The 21,905-nt window shown below is 33.2% G+C and overlaps 2 protein-coding genes and 1 long non-coding RNA gene across 10 annotated transcripts in view; all 3 read right to left on the reverse strand.

The window, feature by feature from the left end:
• Window positions 1-7,332, reverse strand: part of LOC116343320 (synaptotagmin-17) — a 22,470-nt gene extending 15,138 nt beyond the window's left edge. Inside the window, exon 1 of one of the 3 annotated variants that reach the window (XM_031771313.1) lies at window positions 7,294-7,332. The gene's annotated coding sequence lies outside the window, so the exon portion shown is untranslated. Of the gene's footprint in view, window positions 1-6,881; window positions 7,070-7,293 lie in introns of those variants that run through there. The other 2 variants (XM_031771314.1, XM_031771315.1) reach the window with 2 other exon arrangements.
• A 1,869-nt stretch (window positions 7,333-9,201) lies between these two features.
• Window positions 9,202-19,577, reverse strand: LOC116343153 (troponin I). 6 transcript variants are annotated; one of them, XM_031771066.1, is made up of 8 exons: window positions 19,480-19,576; window positions 17,382-17,421; window positions 16,130-16,258; window positions 15,932-16,055; window positions 13,108-13,208; window positions 10,187-10,230; window positions 9,948-10,089; window positions 9,202-9,283 (listed from the first exon to the last, which is right to left on the reverse strand). In XM_031771066.1, exons 2-8 carry the CDS (start codon window positions 17,394-17,396, stop codon window positions 9,209-9,211), a joined length of 630 nt encoding a protein of 209 aa, XP_031626926.1. In that variant the 5' UTR covers window positions 17,397-17,421; window positions 19,480-19,576; the 3' UTR covers window positions 9,202-9,208. The 6 variants fall into 6 exon arrangements, with proteins under 6 accessions (XP_031626926.1, XP_031626927.1, XP_031626925.1 ...); XM_031771067.1 differs by lacking the exon at window positions 13,108-13,208 and adding an exon at window positions 13,909-14,009; XM_031771065.1 differs by lacking the exon at window positions 13,108-13,208 and adding an exon at window positions 15,371-15,471 and having other exon boundaries at window positions 19,480-19,575.
• Window positions 16,526-17,268, reverse strand: LOC116343154. Its single transcript, XR_004201308.1, has 3 exons — window positions 17,161-17,268; window positions 16,681-16,720; window positions 16,526-16,598 (listed from the first exon to the last, which is right to left on the reverse strand). It is a non-coding gene; the product is annotated as an uncharacterized LOC116343154 (long non-coding RNA).
• Window positions 19,578-21,905: the final 2,328 nt, after the last annotated feature.

Raw genomic sequence — 21,905 nt, forward strand, 5'->3', positions numbered from 1 at the left:
AAACCCCCCCCCCTCCGCACACTACTGTTCCATATTTAGTTTCAACGTTTCACTTTCATATTTCGTAGAAATAATGATGCGTAGAATGCAACACACCGGAAATTAATATGAATGCATTGTGCGGTACAACATTTCAAATCATTGCTTTATTTAACTTATACACAGTTCCCATTGACCAACTGCATGGCATAAAATCTTTCGTGTCAGCTTTCATATTTCACGTAAACGGAGGTACCATGCAATGCAATACATTTCCTCCATCGAAGTTTGTTTCCCCTTGGATTTTAATCATTTTATGTCATCATCATTCAACTGGAAATTATTCGAAATAATTAGCTAACTGAACGTGATGTCATTCGAATTTAAAGTTTCAACTATAAAATTACGGCTGATGGATGGCTTTTCTTGCAAATGATAAAGTTTCTATTTATTTTGATTGGAATGGCCATCGAAATTGATTGATTTCTTATTTTTCATTTCCGTTTCATCAAACCATATGCATAAAGAGATACAATTATATTTATGTATTGTACCCGCATTTGAATATGAAACATTTTCTTCATAAATTTAGAGCAACATAACAAGAAATATAAAGTGAAATATTAATGGAGGCACGGATATATTACAATATGCAGGAAGTGTCAAGGCCTTATGAAAAGTGAAAGAAACTTTTCTCAAGAAACAATGGATATTCGGAATCGGAGACAGACATTTGATAGGTGCAACGTTTGCTATGATACGCTTCAACTTGAACTTTATCACTAATATGATACATGAAGGATAAGAGAGAGTCAGATATCACGTCAGCTAGACCTTTTTATTCCGTTGTCAGTAAACAAAAAAATGTGAAACATGAATTATGCAGCCATACGTATGTGGATCGGTTTTATAATTGAAAATTTTCAAATATTTGCGTATATGTGAGCTTTTTTTTCTGCCTCTTTTCCATTTCAATCACATTTTTCCTCTCTTCCAATGTGTATGGATGTCGAAAAGCGACAGCAACATCCCACACAATTTGTACTTTGATTAAATTTTCTTGTGGTGGCTGCGAGATGAATAGAGAGCGAGAGAGATAGAGAGGAGGAGAGTGAAAAAAGGGATAAATGAATTGAAAGCGAAGGCTGATAAAACAGAAAAAGATGTTTTCAGTCGACTGCACAAAGGAGACAAGGCAATACATTCCATTTTATCATTTTGCACTGTGCCATTCATAGTTTAATACGATATGGATGCGATGATGTGTGTGAGATTGTGTGCATCACAGTCAGTGTCGGTTCGTGTAAAATGTATTGCTACAATAGCACAGCCAGTAATGGCATTTTGTATCCGCAGCCATCGACAGACTAAATTACGTTTTACATCGAAAATTGTTGCATATTGTATGAATTTGAATTTTTGTTTTATGCAAAAAAATCTTGATTGCAACAGACATTCCAATGAACTTTTGCATCAGAGGCTTCAATATCGATTTGCATTGCGCAAATGCAGGGACAAAATGTTGAGCAACGGCTTTGATTTTCATCCGCATATCCGATTATGAATAAAAAAAAATGACTTTTGCGATGTCTTTGTAGTTCCAATAGAGTGCCAGATCATATTCACAATACGAACAATTGACGGAGTTGATTTAATTCATAAGGACGTAGGCTTTACAATATGTTTATCGGCTTTGAAGCTTTGAGTCCTCTTCATTCGTTCGTTCGTTTCTTAACTCTTGACTTTTGTTTTCAATACGAATGTTTGAGGAAATATATTGATTTTTCTTCATAAAAACGGATTATCTGCTAGAAAACGCAAAACAAATAACATCAACAAACATGTTCGTTCAGTCAGATCATATCTGAATTTACACTAAGCACACACACTACTTGAGTGAAATTGTTTGTTGAAATAAATGGCTTTTTCAATTTGGCTATAGCGTTGGCGTGTACGCGCATGTTTGACGCCAATGCTGAGTGGCCGTTATCTTAATTTTATGTGAAATTCAAGTACATTTTCAACGGAAATGGCTGTTCAAATGACAGCATAGCCGATGTGCGGTTATCGTTTGTTCGATTGCCAATGGCGTTGGGAATTGTGGTAGTCGGCCATTTCAATGGTATATAATGGAAATTCCTAACGGATAAAACGTTTTTTTTTTCCACCATATGCATGTGAGTGCGTGGGAGAGAATTCAGTATTAGGAAACCAAAATCGTAAATTTTCCAACCGAAAAACGTTCAACGCTCAAGTGTTTAGTAGACTTTTGCCAAAACTCAGTTTTAATAAGCTTTCTCTTGAGCTGTAAACTCTAAACAGAGCAGAACATGTGCCAGAAAATGAACCATGTAAACCAACCGAGCACCAATTGGTCATATAACAATAATAATCAAGCATGTTTTCTTCATTGAATTTAATTGTTTGCTTTACCAACAGCAATAATTGGCCGCCAATTCTCGTTCGTATTATATTCATTCATCAACCCTCATTATATGGCTCATTCGTGAAATGTTCAATTACATTATTTCTCTCACAACCTGCCGCTGCTGCAGTCATTGTTACTATAGTCGTTGACTTTAAAGCGATTCGATGAACGCTTCAAGGTTTATTGTTCGATTCATGCTAATCGGAAGCGTGGAATGAGGTTGGACGCATACTTTATTTCCATTGAAATCAAAATTTACAATGGAAAATGAAGAGAAAAGTTTTACGAGGTACTTGTTGAAAAACATACGAGCGAAAACAAATGGATATTCAACATAAAGAGCTTTCCGTTGAACACAAATTGAATAACAACAGTCTTATTCATCTCCTTTATCTCGTTTCTCTATCGCAACGATGCATTCGCTGGAATTCATTCCGGTTTCCAATGTTTAAGAATTGATTTAATGCAGAGAATTGTTCGGCCAATTTGTTATTTTTTTCTTTTCGTTTTTTTTCGTCTGTCTGTATTGTTCATTCAACGCACCAAAATGTAAATCGATCTATTGATAGCCAGGAGCTTCCGTTTTCATTTGGTTTTGATTTTGAAATGGAAATCGTAATTTGCGATGAATAAAGGGCTTGCCATTTTCAAGAGCTCAACCGTTTGATTGCCACTATTGATTACCATTTCAAATTACATTTCCATGACAGGTCCAAAATTCTGAAGCAGCAAATAAACACACGCACAGACACTCACACTTCGGAAAAAAATCGAACTTTTCCATTCACTCAATTACTCGCCTCAAAAGATAGCTATAGTTGAACACGCAACATCGGCAGCAGCTTACGCTCTCATGTACCATCGACTTGAGTGGCCCCTTTTGCAAAAGGGTGAAGATGTGCGAATGTGGAAATTTACCTGTAGAGCCCGGGAACATGCGGCCATAGTCAACGCTCAAGAGCGTCAGCACAAATAAAAACCAAACAAATCATATCACTTCTTTTTATGGTTTCTCTTTCAAGCTCTTCTTCCCGAAACGTAAAAGTTTTTCTCGCACATTTGATACGAATTTTGGACGTCATACACCCCGTTTTTATGAAACAGGATTTATATCTAAATAAATTTGTTTTCGGAAAAACTTTTCCATTTCATTTCGGGCGTGTGTGTCTTTGCAAATTACGAAGTATTTTTACTTCTATTCTTTTATTCCGATTTAAATGTTCGTCGACGATTTATTTTCGTGAATATGAATGTTTCATCACAAAAATAGAAAATTTGATTTCATATTTTGATTGCGCACAATGATTTTGCACCGAAGTAAAAATGCTATGCTCATATTATTCGTGTGGGACTGTATGGGATATTTTGGTCAGAGCGTTGAACAAAATGTTACACGTGTTAGATATTATTTGCGCATTTCTTCAATTTCTTTTCCGCTTTGCTACACCTTCGGTTGCACGCTCTTTTCTTTCAGCGTTGCCAACAGATACACAGATTTAAAATGCAAAGTTTTTGCTACTTTTGATAAGGTGAAAGGGAACATTCTCTGTTTATCTCTCTATAGACTGGTGGTAGTCACAACAAAGTATGCGAGAGAAAACAATGCGAATGATATGAATGTTGACTGTGCGTAGGCGTAATCTTAATGCTGCCATTATTCGTTGCCCCGGCATCTTTTCTCGTTTGGATAATATATTTTTCTTTTGATTTTATTATTTCCAGTGTAATGAAACTAGAATGATGTGCTCCCTGGAACTTATCAATCTTGTATCAAGTAGATAATCATATCCCGTCTCTGTTGTTATGCTGCACTGGTTTCAGCTTGAGGATAATTAGAAAAATAAATATGTTCGCAGAATTTATTAGAAAAATAAGAGACGCTTTTGTTTTTTTTTAATCCACAAACGATTACTATGGCAAATTCAAGTTCATACTCACTTGTTGAATTAGCAAAATTACAGCGTAAACACATTGCAATTCAATTTATCATTGCTCTTCACGTTCGCTCATCATGTCTGAAACGCATCCTGTCGCGTTTGAATTTCGAAGAGAAAATCGATTTTTTTTGTATCACTTGAAATGAAATTGCGTGGTGGCGATGGCGGCGGCCTTCCAAATTTAAGTAACAACATTCCCTATTCGGCTCATTTGATAAAAGTGGATATTATTTTTATTTTTGCTGTGTGCAACAAGCTGAACAACCACTTTGGCTAATGACAGTTTCCAATTTAACTAAACGCCAGTTCCGAGAACGAGAACATTATTTTGCATTGGTGAATTGGAATGCAAATTTGCTGGTGGAATGCTGTGCGCGTGCACACACACACTCATTTCATTTCCACACGAATTGAAGAAGCAACAAGCGCTTTTTTTTCCACTCGGTGTATTTACATTAGATTTATTTCATTTTGTGTTCGTTCGTGTTATTTTATTTTTATTTCAGTATTTGATCAAGATCAACATGAGCACCACCGATTGAAAACTGTTTCAATTTTCCAGATTTTATGTCAAAAGCAATTTTTATTGGTGCTGCAGTGTCAGATGATCGCTGAACGAAAACGGTTTCTCGATTAAGCACAAAATAACAAGCCAACAAGGAAATATATTATACGTATAAAAACAACCAGTTACGGAGGGAGAGGGGAGATAAAATGGAGAATAAAAAAAACGACGTGAGTGGCATTCGATTCGCGTGTGTTAACATACTTGAATCATGGTGTTGCTTGGATTCCAATGCATTAAAACGTGCTCAATTTTCAATGTAAAGGACGAGAAAGACCTATTTACAGAATTGATTGGCTGCACACAATGGCGCCCCCTCTCTCTATCTCTGTCTTTCCATTCGTTTTTATTTACTGACAACAAAAAGTGAAACGTCGCTTGAATGAAATAAACGTAGTCGATCCAGGGATTTGTGCGACAAGTATTAACTTAACTTATCGTTAGATAAAATAGAAAAAAAAAATAAACAGAAAATTGCATCGATGTCACAAATCTTTATCGTAATTATTCTATGTACGAGAATGAAAGAGAGGGAAAGGAAGGAAGGGGAAAAGGAGTTAGCTGAAGAAAGAAGATTGAAAGAGGCGAAATGACGGGAAACCGTTGAAATCATATGAAATGAATGACTGAAAGGCGAATTGAATACCGTATTGACGTTATTATTGGGTTGCTCATTTAAAATTCATTTCCGCATAATGCCATTGTTGTGCAAGCGAGTGTGTGTGTGAGTCTTTATTTTCGGCTGTTCATTATTATTTTTGACGTTAATGTGGCTTTTTCGTTCGGTTAATGACATATTAATAAAGTTCGTTGGATAAGAATGAAGTTGCGTTGGCATGCAAAAGATGTGGTAAGAGAGAAGAAAAGCGAAAAATGGCAGAGTATAAGCTTGTTTGTTGACATTTTTTATTCTGCAAGCATTCACGTTTAAACACTGAAGAACGATGCGGAACGACTCTATTTACGGAAGCATCAGTGCTGTGAGCGAATGATAAAATAAAAGCTAGACATTCCATGCGAAGAGAAATGTTATGTGGTTGAATCAAAATGCGGTTTTTGACTTCAAACCATCATCATCGTTATTATCATTATAGCTGTCAACACCGTCATCATTGGTTTTATGGAAATTTCACACATCAAATCAATGCCATCGAAAGAGACACGACATCATTCTTTCCGCTCGCCCGCGCATACAAATACATTTCACATACTTGTCGTTTGTATTCAACGCACTGTTTTATATATCGATAAATGTTGGCAACAAAATGTGACCATCGTTATTGTTTGTCGTTGGATAGCAAAACATCATTTCGCACCACCGAACGAAATAACGCTGCAGAAGAAGTGAATGAATATATGCATAATGCTTGAACAAACGACAGGGGCCCCATTTGGGAAAATAAGCATATATTATCTTTTGAATGTAGCACATCTTCTAGGATCTATGATTTCTACAATGGTGCCGAGATTTGTATTTCATCAACATTTTTATTCCGTTTTAAAATAGTATATATATACATAATGATTTTCCTATTCCGTTTGTTTTGTTCACTCTTTTTCATATCCGTTTCGGTGTGTGCATGTGTTTCGTATCGTTTGTACCGATAGCAATGCCTTTAATACTACGATTTATTCCATTGTTATTATTTGCCATTTGTTTTATGCCAATGCACCGTACAGGCGTACATAGTACGATAGAGAAAACTTTCTGAATGACTGCCACAAACACAGAGACAGACTTTCAATGTCTACATATTTCATGTTATATACATCAATTTTGTTGAAACTAATAAATTTGTGCTACTATTCAAAAATATTTGTTCGGGTCGTAGTTCTGAACGAAATTCTGAAAATTTTCTCTGTTTACATTTTGCTCGTCAAAATGTTTTATTACTCATTGTTAAACACGGCATGAATTTTTATTGAAAAAACGAGAAAAAAAAACGTCTGCCTATAAAGCGCTAATATTCACCTCCAGCTGGAAAAGAAATTTATTCGGATATCTTGTTGTACACTTATGGTTAATGTGAGTATAAACAAGCGACTTCCATCGTTAGCGTAATGATTATTAATTTGAAACGCAGATGTGTCTCTTATTCTCTCTTTTGCTTTTATCTTTTCAAACTTTTTCAATCTTCTTTTTTTCGCAGCAAATATTCATGATACATCAAACGAATTGGTAGAAAGGTTTCTTCACTACGAACAATAAATCACACATAATACGCCAAAATTAGTTCGCATTACAATACAACATTTCACCAAATTAATATTGAATACTGAAACCGACCAACATCAAATGCAAAAAAAAAAATATTGGGGACGGAAATGAAGAACTCAACAACTGAAAGTAAACACAAAACACACAAAAATTGATGGTATCTTACAACACGCGTGAGAACACGTCCTTTACTTAGGCTTCACTCTGCTAGACTGAGGAGAATACCCGATAGCATGTTGTTCTTATAGCAATTAGCAATGATCACAGGTGTTAAATGTCGAGTTTGCGCGAATCCCCCAAAATACAAAGCTTTCGTTCGAATCCATGCTAAATCATCCCCACGTTGAGCACAGCTTTCGAATAGGCCCGAAACTTTTCATGCTTTTGAAAGTTTTAAACCGAACAAGAGAGACGGTCAGAAGTGGAGTTTGTTTGAAATAAAAAGCTTTTTCATTTCTATAAATAGACAATAAATTTTATTTTCATCATCTCCATACACCAACAAAAATATATTATAGATATGAAAATTGAATAGTAGATATAAAGATGTGTACAATTTTGAGCAATATTTCTGAATTATTTTTTTTTTCACTTCTGTATTCATCGATCAATAAAAGTAATAAATATTTTATTTAAAGTGGACTGCAAAAAATGGCAAACGACAAAGAGTGTGTGATAAATCAAGAGAAAAATATGTTGAAGGAAATTATTATAATAAATATGTAATTTTGGCGAGCGGTTTATGTGGAGAGGTCGATTGTTCGTTCTTTGGAATGGAAAATGTTCCCATTATACTGAAAAAAAGGAGATTAAATACTGATGTGAGATAACTGTGATTTGTTGATGCATTTTCTATACAGTAAAATCTCCCAATAGTGACAAGTCTCAACGATTTTCGAAATTTAACGTCAAAGATTATGAAATTATGTTTAATGGTGAAAATAATTGAAAGATTTTACTGTATGTTGAAAAATCGAAGGGCAACAAGAACATTTATTGGACCCTAGATAGAACCAATGAACTGCTCTCATGCGACATTGGTATTCAATTACTTTCAAGTCCTTCTTCATCATAACAACAATCGTAATCCTGAAAATAAATAAAAATAGAACAATGCAAAGATTCAGGTTACATAAGTATATTAACGATAATAATAGAAGCTAATAGTTGGTTTCTCTCGATTGACATTCTTCATGTTACCGTAAATTACCTACCGTTCTCAAACATACAGGTAACAAATGACGCACACCGACTCGGCTTGGCGAATGAAATTTATTTTCAAAACAGAAAAATTACCTTACCACACAAACATATAACATTCGAAGATAGTTAGAAGGTTTCCCAAATACAAGGTTTGAAAATATCTTCGATTTATGTGATGAGACACACATTTTTTTCCTAATGGTTTACCAATTGTTTTTTTTTTTATTTTGAAAACATATGAATGACAACTCCGACGGAGAATAGGAAAAAGTGCAATTATTCAAAGTGTATAGAAACATTGATGAAAACAGTAAAAAAAACTAGATTTTTCATTGCTTGCTCAATCGATGCATAATTAATTTAATACGAAAAATTATAAATAATTCATCACAAATTGAAAAATGAGAGAGAGTGAGAGCAAAGTAAACGTGATAAATTATTTTGGTAAACGAATGAACAATCGACATCGAATTTAATTTACATCACATCAGAGTAAAAAAATGTGTTTCTCCATAAAATTTTATTTTAAAATAAAATTATTTCCATAACATTTACATAATTCATTAAATAATAAATTGGACATAGACAAATATTCTGTTATATTGTGTGTGTGTTCTGTATTTAGTCTGACATTTTTTTTAGTTTCACATAAATGTATGTGGTTGTAAAGGAGGCATTGACATAAAATGTAAATGAATGTGTACAAGTTTATACATAAATAAATCAATAAAAAGGATTTGATTACATACAAATTGTAAAATGTTCGGGTATTTATTTTGTTTTATTTTTTTCAATTAGATTGTATTTTATTGAAATTGTTGGATTTTTTTGTTGGTGTTATTTATTACAATTTGGTTTCACATTTGTTTTCTTTTCATTTATGCTTCAATACCGTCAGCTTCTTCCTTTACCTTAGCATCACCTGGCTTGCCCTTGGACCAGTCTGGTTTTTTCTGTAAAAAAATGCATCGAAATAAAATCAAATTAGTGTGATTTTGTTATGACTGGATTTGTCCAGTGTTGTTTTCGATTAAAAACAGATGATTTTGTGTGAATTGGCTGGAATGAATTAAAATAGATACACTCCACATATGATGATGGAACACACACAAATTAGATACAGATGATTTTCGTAACTTTGTCAAAATGTTGAATATATTGTGTGTAAATGTTTTCTTTGTTTTTTTTTTGTGCGTTGTGTTGATATATATTTTGTGAATACATATATGTCGTGAGATCAACACGTAATCGGGACACGTTACACCTATTTTGCTTACACTTCTTTTTATCTTTAGTTGGTGTCTTTTCTTTTTTACTATGACTGCTGTGATGCTTCTTTTTATCATCTTTCTTTTCCTCCTTCTTTTCTTCTTCCTTTGGCGGTTCTTCCTTTGGCGGTTCTGGTTCCTCTGGTTTAAGCGAATCCTTCTTTTCTTTCTTTTCCATTACGATATTGGGTTTCTTTTTGGTTTATTTTCATTTGTGTGTGTTTTTGTGCGATTTTAATTATATGAATTAATAAGCAATTTAAATTTGAAAAAAGCCATGAATGAACCCCTTCCGCTTGTGAGATTTGCACTTTTCATCATTTTGTGTTAATATTAATAAAATATATACCTCTTTCTCTTCTTCTTCCAAGGTGAATTCCTTTTTCTTGACAACCTTCAATTGGTTACGGAAGTTGAATTCAGCAGCCTTCTTTTGCAATTTGGCGAATTTGTTCTCGTATTTGGAGACCTTCTTGAGAGTTGGTTTGACGCTAAAAAAAGTTTTTTTTTTGTTAAAAATTTACATTTGAGTATTAATTACATTTGATACGCGTGACAGTTGGCGTGTTTGTTGGATGTAATACTTACAATTTACCGCGGAGGTCGTTGACTTGAGCGTTAAGGTCGTTGATCTGTTTTCAAAAGGAAAATTCATATTGATCGATTAGTATTCCATACGATTATCCATTGTTTGCTCGTTCGAAATGAAGTAATAATTGATTTGTTCGATTTGATTTTACTTCATTTCCCGAGTTGTGTATATGTGTTTTAAATTAAGACAGAACATTTGGTTAGCATAAATCAGTCGTCTAGAAAGCTGATTTAAAAAGCGTTTGTTCGCAGTATTCAGCAGTTTGTTTGTTTGTTAGTAACAAAAATGTGCATGGTGCAATGTGCAGAACTTGAAGCAAACAAAAGAAGAATAAAAAAAAACAACAGAAAAAAATAAAATAAGCATAATAAAAACTGGTATCACACAAAACGAAATATAACCCAGCTGATCATCTTCAGAGTTGTCTAAACTAAACTCGCTAAATAAAACAATCGGATTCACAAATCCAAACCAAAATGGTGTTGGGAAAAATATAAACGGAACAAATAAATGAAATTGCATGAAATTTGTTTCTTGTCGACAGACATTTTCAACGTGGAAAAGTTCCAATTAAAAAAAAACAAAAATAATAATAAAAAATTGGCATTTCGATGGCGCAAATATTTGCAATGTTCTTTTATCGCTTTTCGAAAAATTAAAAAAAAATAAATCGCGCGTCGATCAATCGATTCATGATCATTCGTGATACTAAACGAATGTCGACTGGAAATTTCTTCAATTGTGGTGGAGGACAATGTTGTCGTTGTGTTGTTGTTCTTTCAAATCGTGTGTAATGGGATCTATTTCACAGAATTTTTTTTTTTATTTTTTTTTATATTGACAACTAGTTACAAGTGGATTAAACCAGAAAGTGTTATTAACAACGAAGGTACTGCACAGTATGGCACTTTGGTTTGTGTTTCGTTCCTCGTAACATATAGAAAACAACGAGAGTAAAAAAAACAATCGCATGGAAAAAAATGTATCTCTTTTCAAGCGCTAATCTAATTAGCCACATTTGAAACGAGTATATCATATTCATCAATAGTGGATGACAAAAAAAAATATTGTGGGTGTTTTCAGATAGTGTGAGTGTAATGTATATGTATATGAAGAATTTTTTTTCGTTCATATCTTCTTTTTTAGTGGTTGAATTTCAAGTTGAATGACTTAAAACGAATGAAACTAAGGGAGGTATTTGAATCATTTTGTGGGTATCTGCACTAAGCCGAATGACAACCGTGTGGTTAAATTTTATATAAATAAAATGAGCGTGAACCGATAATATTCTGTGTGTCAGTGTTTTTTGTTTCGGCATTTGAATTGTCGATTATGTTGATTCTATTTGAATAAATCTAATAGGCATAATGATATTAGAAATGTTATGTTAAGAGAGAAAAAAATGGTGTTTTTCGTTTTTTTTTCATTTGAATATGTATTGCGCTTTGAATTAGATCGGCAAGAGATCAGCGATAGTAAAAAATATGAATAAATAAAGGAACAACGCACACCGAAACATTATAAAACGAAATTATTAAATTTGAAACAAATGTTCATTTGATGATGTGCCATACTGTATGAGATGCGCGCGTTTAATTTTATTTCTTTTTTAGCTTATTTTTTTCCATTTTCATATTTTTAATATAATTAATAAGTGTTTGTTTTTAGTACAGATTATTTTCCGTTGTAAAACTTAGCAACAATTGAATGTATTTTTCAGTCGAATCATTTAGAAAAGAAAATTTTTTGTTTTTCGGTAGAATAAAAGAATTGCAGCCATGCATATAGCTCATTAAAATCAGTTGGTTTGGTTTTTTTCCATGCAAATTAATTGTTCTCATTTAGTATTTTTGTTTGCAAAACGAATCAAACGGTTCTGTTGGTTGATTGGGCTGAAATGATCTCTATGTACATTCTCTACATATTTTATAGGTTTTTAAAAACTACTGACAAACACACGAGGCACTGATCATGGGGTCGGAAAGGTGGTTTCGGTTAAAATTCTTTGACGGAAACTGAAAAGTTCTTTTTTATATATATAAAGCCACATCCAGTCAATATCTAGACGTTTCGGTTTTTTTTGTTCGATTTTTGTAATAACTTATTTCAAAGAACAAAAAAGTATCGAGTTTTAGTGTGATGCCTATTTACATGAAGCCCACTTTAATAATTTAATTTGACTAAAAACGAGTCGATTATTTATTTCCATGTAGTGACCAATTGATGAATTTACAAAAAGTTTTACACTGAAATTATAGTATGTATATCACAATGTTTTATAGATGTGTAAGTGTGAAATGGTTCTATACAAAGGTAGTGAGAATGTCATGGTTGTGTTTGTGTGTATCTGTGTTTATATGTGTTTCACATACTTGAAACACACTGACATAATACGTTTTGCTTGAGAGAATAAATCCCCAAAATTTGAAAACAAAAAACAAAATTATATCCTCGGTTTGTAATGAATATTTCTGTATATCATCACCGCGGGTCAGTGGTAATAACAAATATATAAATAATGGGTGGCTGAATACAAATTCAAAACGAAAAACACGAACACAATTCAAAATCACGAGGGAAACGGTAACTGTTTCTCGTTGATTTGGTATATGTAATAATAAAATATAAATTTATGAAAATTAAATCAACAAATTTAAAGACAAAAAAAAAAACCAAGAAAAAATGAACACAAGTAATATAATGAAACGGTGGAAACGAACACAAATTCAAAGTTGCACGAGAGAATTTCCAGTTTGATGCTCTACTGTTTATTATTTTTTAAATTTATTTTGTTCGGGTGAATGGTGTGCTTGAGAATGTGTATGAATTTTGAATATCGAAACAAAATACGGATTAAAAAACGGGAAAGATTTGTGTGTATATGTGTTTTTTGGAAACTTTGTTTGATTTGCAGTACCTCCCAGTCTCTTTTGCGCACTTCGTGTTCTAGATCCCATTTTTGGCCCTCACATACATACATTCGGTCGTAGTATTCTTGACAGATTTCCGCCAATTCCTCTGCAAATACGAAATACCGTTTGGTTCAAATTCGATATGATTTTTTTTTGGATTTTGGACATTTATTCACACAATTCGATTTGGAATTTTTTTTTGTTTTTTTTTTTTTTTTTGGACATGGGAAATAATATAACCAAGTCGGTTTCGACGCATGACATATTTTCATTGTCTTCGACGATGAATTCACGAATTGTTGCTTTTCATGATGTGAATGAGAGAGAATCAAAATAAATTTTAAACGAAATTAAACGAGAAAAAAAAAGAACGATTAATTTTGAACAGCAAAAAAATCACACATCGATTGGACATCAAAATAATAAAAAAGGTATAATATAATCATTTTGTGGTGCGTTCCTATCTGTCTCTCATTCTTTTATTTGTTTTTTGTTTCTTTTCTGTTTCTAAGTTAAATTAAAACAGCGGAAAAACGAATAAAAAAAAACCAAAAAAGAAAAATATAAACGTCAACTTAAAAAATGGGGGTGAGGAAGAGATTGTGTTGTAGAGTGTGTATTTGTGTGTGGCGTTTAGATTTTGTATCGCTCTAAATCCACAAAAAAAACTATATTTAGAAAAAAAAACTAATCATTCATTCACTCCAATCAAAGGTCATTTTTGTTGGAATTGATTTTTGTTTCGTTTGGTTTGCGTATTTGTTGTTTTTGGTTTAGTTTGATTTTGATGCGTGTAACCGTTTTACCTCCATCTTTTTTAGTGCGCTGGCTCGCTCTAAATCATATTTATCACCTTCCAAACCAGATATCCGTTTCCAATATTCATGACAAATCGTTTGGAGTTCGGCTAAACATTCGCATAATACGAATCGTTTTGAAATTGTGTGTGTTTTTTTGTTTCGGTTTAAATACGCAATTGATTTAATTGATTGTTGTTGTTGTGGTTGTGGTTTGTGCGATCGTACGCGTCAATTGTCAAGAACAAAAAAAACATGTGAAATGAGAGAGACAAGTAGTATGTTTTGTTGTGAGATTTTTTGTTTCATTTTTTTCTCGATAAAACTGGGTGAAAGAGATATAAAGAGTGTTTAAATATGTTTATGTGGTCATTTAATATCATGTTTCATATATAATGTATACATGACTCATGAAGTGGCTATGTGAGCAAAAAGAATATGGTCAGTCGTCTACGAGTATAATAGATAAATATGCAATAATAACAAACAAAAAATTACAAACTTAAATGATACGCATGTTTACGATTTTAATAGAAGAATACAGCTAATATATTGCGTGGGCAACGGGCACCCTGTTTCAAATTAAAAAAAAAATAACAAGGGAGGACATTTGCGTGTTTCTACTTTACATCGAGACATCAACATCGAGAGATTTTGATATAAAGAGACTTTAACGACAAATTCTTAGAATCCTTGCCTCAAGATCCTTTTTGGCTACGGAATATTCCAAATCGAATTTTGCATCTTCCAACTCGCATACTCGGCTATGATATTCACTGCATATGCTTCGCAAGCTAACTATAAAATGTCAGATTAATACGTTTGTTTTAAATAAGCACCGCAACAAATGTTTGATTTTCGCATACATATTTTTTTTTTTGGTTATAAATTAAATGAGTTTTTCTCAAATTTGGCAAATGACGCATTTGCCGCAGCCTTTGCACAACATATAAGCTTAAATAAAGCGATACAAATCTCACTTTGCTCCAGAAAATGCTGTTACTAATTATTCTTATTACTTTGCATTGGACACTTGTTATTTTCAAATTGTTTTCGACCTCACATAAGGATACAAAAATAGAGACCATCGATTATAATTGTTCACATTTTGAGAAATATCTTCATTATTCGAATCAAAAGGAAAAAAAATGACGAGACTAGAAAAGAAATTCACAAAGAGAACAGTGAAAACAACTTGAACACTGAAAATAGATTTGAGTCGCAGAGAGTCATTTAGTTGGCTTGAATGCAAATGTAATCGGATTATGGTTTTGTTTTGGCAGCATTGAAACAAAAAAAAACAGTATTCGTTAAAACGTAACAGCGAAAATTACAAACTATATGTAAAAGAAATTCGGCAAGGCGCGCGATTCGCAATGGTTTTTTTTTTTGCTATTTTGTTTAGTTTAGTTATTGTTCTGTGTGTTTAATAAAATTTTTTGTTTGGTTTGTTGTGTAATGATGACTGTACCTCAACATCTTTCCGTTTGACAATGTATTCGATGTCGTATTTTTTGTCTTCCAATGATTTAATACGATCGTGGTAGGCTCTCAAAGTCGACTTAAGTTGTTCTGTGTACGATGGATGAGTGAATGTCATTTATTTTATTGTGTTTTGTGAATTTGGTTGACAATTAAGTTTTCCGATTTTTTTTTTTTGCTTAGAAAATATTATCAATTTTAAAAATAAAATGTGCATTATCTGAATTTATCTAATTTTGATTCAAAAGGATCCGAAAAGAAATGAATCTAAACTTGATATGAAAATAACCAAATCCTTCTTTTGAAAATGGGCGAATTGCAGATCTTCTCTCAATAAAATATCTAATTTGTAATGAAATCTCGAAATGTTCGCGAATGGTTTATCGAATCTTCATTTTGAAATGAATTTAAACTGTTCTTTTTTTCTTTGCTGTCGTATGAAATAACCAAAAATGTACATGACCAGAAGGAATGTAAGGACTTTTTTTTGGAGAGAAACATTGTAGGGAAATACAAAACAATACGATAAACTGAAAACATCTCAACATACCTTGGTTGGCACCGTCAACTTCTTTTGGTTTACCGCAACGTTCTTCAATGATGCGTCTACGTTCGGCTGCTTTACGTTCTTGTTCTTTCTTCAATTCTTCAGCGGCTTTCTTACGGAGCAACAACTGTTGGACGAATTATCATGTTTTTAGTAACAAAAAAAAACCATGGTAAAGTAGATGGATCTTGGAGTACTCACACGAAGTTTCTTCTTTCTTTCTGGTGTCATGAAACCTTTCTTGGCTTTTTTGGCCTTTGAAGCTTCTTCCATACGCTTACGTACTTCAGCACGTTTGCGTTCGATTTCGGCCTGTTTGGCCTTCTTTGCCTATCGTATCGAAAAATGAAAATAATTAAGAATTAATTGGCATACTTGTACACGCTCTATTTGTATTTGCTGTGTTCGTGTTTTTTTTTTCCAAAAGTATGTCCATTTGAATTTTGGTTTGAGTGTTCGTTCGATCGAGTGACAACCTCCTCGACAGGATCTGGTGGTGCGGGTGGACCAGCAGGAGCAGCGGCTGCAGGTGCAGCTTTCCCATTTGCAGCTGGTGCTGCTGCTTTGCCTTTTGCTGGCGATGGTGCCTTGCTACCTGCTGGCGATGGTCCCTTGCTACCTGCTGGCGACGCTGCCTTGCCACTTTTAGCAGCAGCGGCTGTAGCGGGCGCTGTCATTTTAAAACAAAACCTTATTAATTACATTCAAATTTGAATCCTATATTTTTTTCGCATGAGAATTTCTCATTTTACCTGGTGTTGCGGGGGCTGCGGCTACCGCTGCTTTCTTCTTCTGTTACGAAAATGAAAAAAACACTAAATTAGCAAGCTATTCTCGAAAAAAATCGAACGTTTTTTTAGCACAAGAGAAAAAAAATCATCGAAAATCAAGTTAGAAAAACAAACTTATTTTAAACTAAAACGAAATCGGCTACACTCGGATTATTTTGGTTAAAATTCATTGGGATAGAAAAAAAAATATTATGTTGGTTAAATGTTATTCGTTGACACCCACACAAAATAGTTACTCTCGTCAAATATGTTTTTCTCTATCAAGGTTTCATTCGAATCAAAATGAAATCGCTAATAAGAAGCAAGTTAAATGCAATATTCTCTTTAGTATTGAAAAATGTGTCTTTTAAAAATTAAAAAAAAGAGAAATTGATAATAGCTAAAGCAAGAAGCACCAAAAAAATTCATTTTAGATTTAGAGTAAAAACGTGATAAACCCACCTTGAATCGATAATTGCTCGACAATGATGACACACAATGAACATTGAACACTCATAACGACGTACAATAATTGAACATGTTTGTTCTCAAACACGAAACGAAAGTACTGTAAAAGAAAACAATCGTAGCCGAGAAAAATGATACATTAATTGAATTTGTGCTTGAAACGAGTTGATTTGTAGAGATTTTCTTGAATTCTGTTGTTTCGATACATACCTCACCTCATCATCAGCCATGTTGAATTAGTGTGCTTGGGATAAACTGTTGAAAGAATAAACGAAAAAATGATGAAAATTGTAACGGTCCGTGAATAGTGTAATGTGTAATCGATTTGAAATTTATTTGTGACTGAAAATTTGTGTCAATATTTGTTCAGTTTTTGAATCGGACACTAGACTGTTTTCCTTTTTGTTAAAAATATCTTTCAATGGTACGCCCGTATTTGCTGTGTGAGCGGCCCCATTTAGAGGAAGACGTGAGTAGATGAGAAAACTAAATTTAGAAACGAACTGCAATGGAATTCTCCGAAACTTCGGCGAACTCTGTGTTGATAATTTCTGTATCTGGTGCGAACTATATAGCATATCATAGGATGGGGTGATGTCATTTCTTTTACGTAGGTGAAAATTTAGATCAAAATTTTAAAACTGTGATATAAAAAAATGAATAACAATCTGCCGACACACAAGATCATCATCGTTAGAAATGAGCGAACAAGAATTGAGAAAATGTTGAACGAATGATACCGAACGAAGGTGGGAGTGACAGAGCGCTCACTAACAATGAAACTGAAAATAGAAACACATTCTCTCCTTCTTGCAATCGCCTTTAATTGTCGTCTTTGTCAGTCAGTCGTGTGTGTATAAAAGTATTTTCCGTCTATTTTATGAATTTTCATATGTTTCGCCAAAGAAAAACAACTTGTACTGATTTATTTTCCTTCGCTTGAAGACCATGTACTTGAATATTGTTTTTTTTTTATGCTGTACACTCATAATGAATTTGCTCTCATTCGCAGCTCGTCATTTTCAGTGTTGAAGGAAGCACTTAAAGTGCCCGGATTTTCATTTGGGCGGTGATTGCGCATTACATTTACCTTTTTCGTAAAATATTTATTGAGAGTGTGAAAAGTAGGCGATTAGCATGAATTAGTGATTTTTATTTAAGATTATGTTTTTCCAATGCAGTAAAAAAGAAATGTGTGCATGGAAACCTGTTTGCATTTTGTGTGCTTCATTTTCTCAGTGAGATACACCTAAACACAATGAGCATCTCTATTTTTGCGTCGTAGTATTTAATTGGTGAGAAAAAAAGGAACAAATTGGAAACTTAATCGAGGTAGAAGAGATTATCTGTTGGATTTACTTGTTGAAGATTTTATGCGAGGGAAATAAATATAGCGAAGAAATTAACATTATCTATTTTTACATATGAAAAAAAATTTAATCGAATTTGTTATTGCGTTCGTTTGGTTCGACTTAAGTTCTACCATATAGAAGACGGAATTGTACATTGGCCGTTGGTGATTTTCGCATATTTTCAATTTTTCGGCTCATTGAGTGATCTCGCTCATAAAATAACCGACGAATCGCGCGCTGAAAATACCGAAAGCGCTACACGATCAGCGCTGAAAATGTGTACGATGATTCACTGTGTGTGTTGTTTTAGGAATTGAAATTTTAAAATTTTGTAGCTCGATCGATCGTTTTATTTTTAGAATGTGCGCACACCGAACATTTCCCACATACACATTGGATTTCGTACACACGTAATGGACACTTTACGAGCAGACTGCGCACGCTCTCTTTCTCTTTTATCTTTCTCGCTTGCATATTTTCATCGTAAGATTTAAATAATCGCACAATTGTTTTTTCTTCAAAAAGTAATATTGCTCAAAATTGCAACATTTAAATAGTAATAGAACACAAAATCGGAGTTTAAAACACAAATATCCAAACCATCGAGTTTGAATCATTTCGTATTTTTATTTTAATGAAAAGTGCACAGAATTCTGCAGAATTTGATTCGTTACAAATAGCACTTTTATCGATAAATTACTCGATTATGTAACAAGAAATACAATAAAAAAAGATCACAGAGTAAAAAAAAATCACAAAAAATCGTGAAAATCACGGATGTCCTTGGAATTTTTCAGATTGCGAAAAAAAATGAGCAAAAAATCGTCGTGAAAAAAACTTTATTTTGAAAAGAACTTCACTTGCACTTTAATTTTCAAAGTTTTTCGGGTTTTTTATCTACACTTTTTATTCGTTTTTCGTAAAATTGATTTGTGCGAGCACAAATTTGATGAGAACTCACCTCGAAAGGAACAAAAATGAAACAAATGCTTGATTTAACAATCGGACTGCTCGAACCGACGGCTAAAGGCTGACTAATGCAACTTGATATGGATCGTTCAACGATCGTTCGTTCGTAGAATCGCGCGGTGTGAAAAAAGAAAAACAAATTTTTTTTGCGTGTGTTCGTGTGTATTTGGCCACTACATGTACACGCATTAAATATGCTAACAAATATCAACACCGATCACAAATTTTTTCGATCGTTTCACGTAATGCTAAGCACCGCTAAAAATGGATTGCACTGAAATAGAATCATTTTCGCCTTCTCGTTTTCGCATCAGCGCGCCCGCTTTAACTTTATGTGATATATAAATACAAATTCTTCGCTAGCGCGCATACATATTACATATATCGTATTTTCTGCTCAACCGCTTTTATGCACGGTTTCAGTTTATTTTTCTCTCATGTCGTAAGACATTTGGGTGTTGTTTTTCTTGAATGATTATATTCACATCACACAATTTGGAAAATGGAAGCATATACAAATGAAATGAAGAAGAAAAAAATATAAATAAATAAAATAACAACAACATTAAAATCCAAAGCTGAATTTTGTTTTCTTTATTCCTTTCTACTTGATATATTATGAGCAACATCTATTACAACACTTGTGAGCATATAGAATGTTGGGCGAAAAAAAATATTTTTTTCACCAAAATATCAAAATAAAATAGACGACACTGGGCGATGTCACAAAATCGCGTTGAATACGCCGTTTCAGCTAAAATAATTAAGACTTTCGAGTCTTGCTTATTTCATTCTAAACCGCACAAAATGTGCTTACAATGTAGATATTTTTTTGCAAATGGCTGAAAATCAACGTTTATGTTGATATGATTGCCAATTTTCATGCGACCGAGAATTTCATTTTGATAATGGATCGTTAAACTTGCAATTAAAAGAAAAAATGGAATGAATTGAATTCGAACTCGAGAGACTGAACATGGAAGAATTTCATTTAAAAAATTCGATGCATGTAATAAAAGCAAAAAATTATTAAACTTCTCTGCCATATCGTGGCATCTGCACAAAAATCATTCGAAAAACCTTCATTTCTCTCTTGATAACTTGAGAAATCACATTCAAAAAGAAAATCATTCATAATTTGTATTTGATGCAATAACATGATGCAGTTTCTGGTCGCCGATTTTTATATTCGCTTACATTTGTCGTCGTCACTGTCGTCGACAGTTGTGCACATACATCGAGAGAACAATATTTAATGAAGTACATAATTCAAGAATTGCGTAAATCAGTTTATATTCACTGGATAATGTTTAGAGTAGTTGACCTATTTACTTCGTTTCGCCGACACACACAGAGAGATAGAACGAGCCAGCGAGCGAGAGTGAGATACGAAAGTCACGACATATATGTGTTACACACTCACGCTTGTTACACACCGAAAAATGTATCGCTCTCAATGGGGAGAAAAAGCAAAATCATTACAATGCATATAATGTCTGTACATTAAGCAATTTCAAGCTTTTCATATTCAATGTCTCGGTGTAAACGTCAGCAAACACACAACTATCCCGATGCAATGGGTTAGAATGTGACAACATCAAGGATAAAAATATGTGCATGTCCTTTATGTATATACATAAAAATCCAGCGAGAAATTTCGTGAGTGCACTTTTTGTCCACGTCTTTTCTGTTTGCCATTAAAGGAACGCTTCAGAAGGAGTTCCCATTCAGTATACGTAAATGTACAACTGTTGACGTCATTGCATTTCCTTTCCGATGCGTGTATCCCTCATTTTTGTGTATTGGCAACATGATGAAAGTTCTTAATCGGTTTTAATTCCTTTATGATATGAATAGATTGAAGAGAATAACAAGAATAAAGTATACACTTGTCATTTTTATTTCGGGATGAACTCAAAAATACAGTACAATCTATATTTTGTAGAATTTCTTTTTATAATTTTGCCACTCGATTTATTATTAGGCTGCTGTATTCACATAATCACCTTTTTATGGGTCAGAGTCAAAATTGTCTTGATTCATCCACATACTTTTTGTGATATATGCCAAAAATCCAGCTACAATAATAATTACAAGAAAAAAATACAATGAAAATTATTTTTCATGATCATCAGCGTCAGCAATTTTTTTATGGTTTTCAAATATAAATTTTTCGTTCCCAAAAAAGCTATTCAAACATAGGTTACTTAGATTATGGCCAAGAGATTTTAAATTGTAGTATAAGAAATGCAGGATTAATTTGGACCGAATAATGTCAAGTGATAATTTTCCAAAAAAAATGACCATGTGCAATTTGGGCCATTAAATCCTTCAATTTGGATAAGATTTCAAAAAAATATATAAATAAAGAATATTTCCAAGCAATATCCCATTGAGTGGAACGAAAAAAAACCATAT

Source organism: Contarinia nasturtii, unplaced genomic scaffold (assembly GCF_009176525.2).
Source record: "Contarinia nasturtii isolate CC-2019 unplaced genomic scaffold, AAFC_CNas_1.1 Cnas_scaffold_993, whole genome shotgun sequence".
In the NCBI taxonomy this organism is placed as follows: Eukaryota; Metazoa; Arthropoda; class Insecta; order Diptera; family Cecidomyiidae; genus Contarinia; species Contarinia nasturtii.

Bases quoted from the DNA above. Each gene is read 5' to 3' on its own strand.
- LOC116343153 (XM_031771064.1), bottom strand. The intron at 16,056-16,129 runs GTGAGTACTCCA...TTCGTCCAACAG, and splicing joins AAAGAAAGAAGAAACTTCGT to TTGTTGCTCCGTAAGAAAGC. The intron at 10,231-13,908 runs GTAAAACGGTTA...TTTTGAAAACAG, and splicing joins GCGCACTAAAAAAGATGGAG to ATCAACGACCTTAACGCTCA.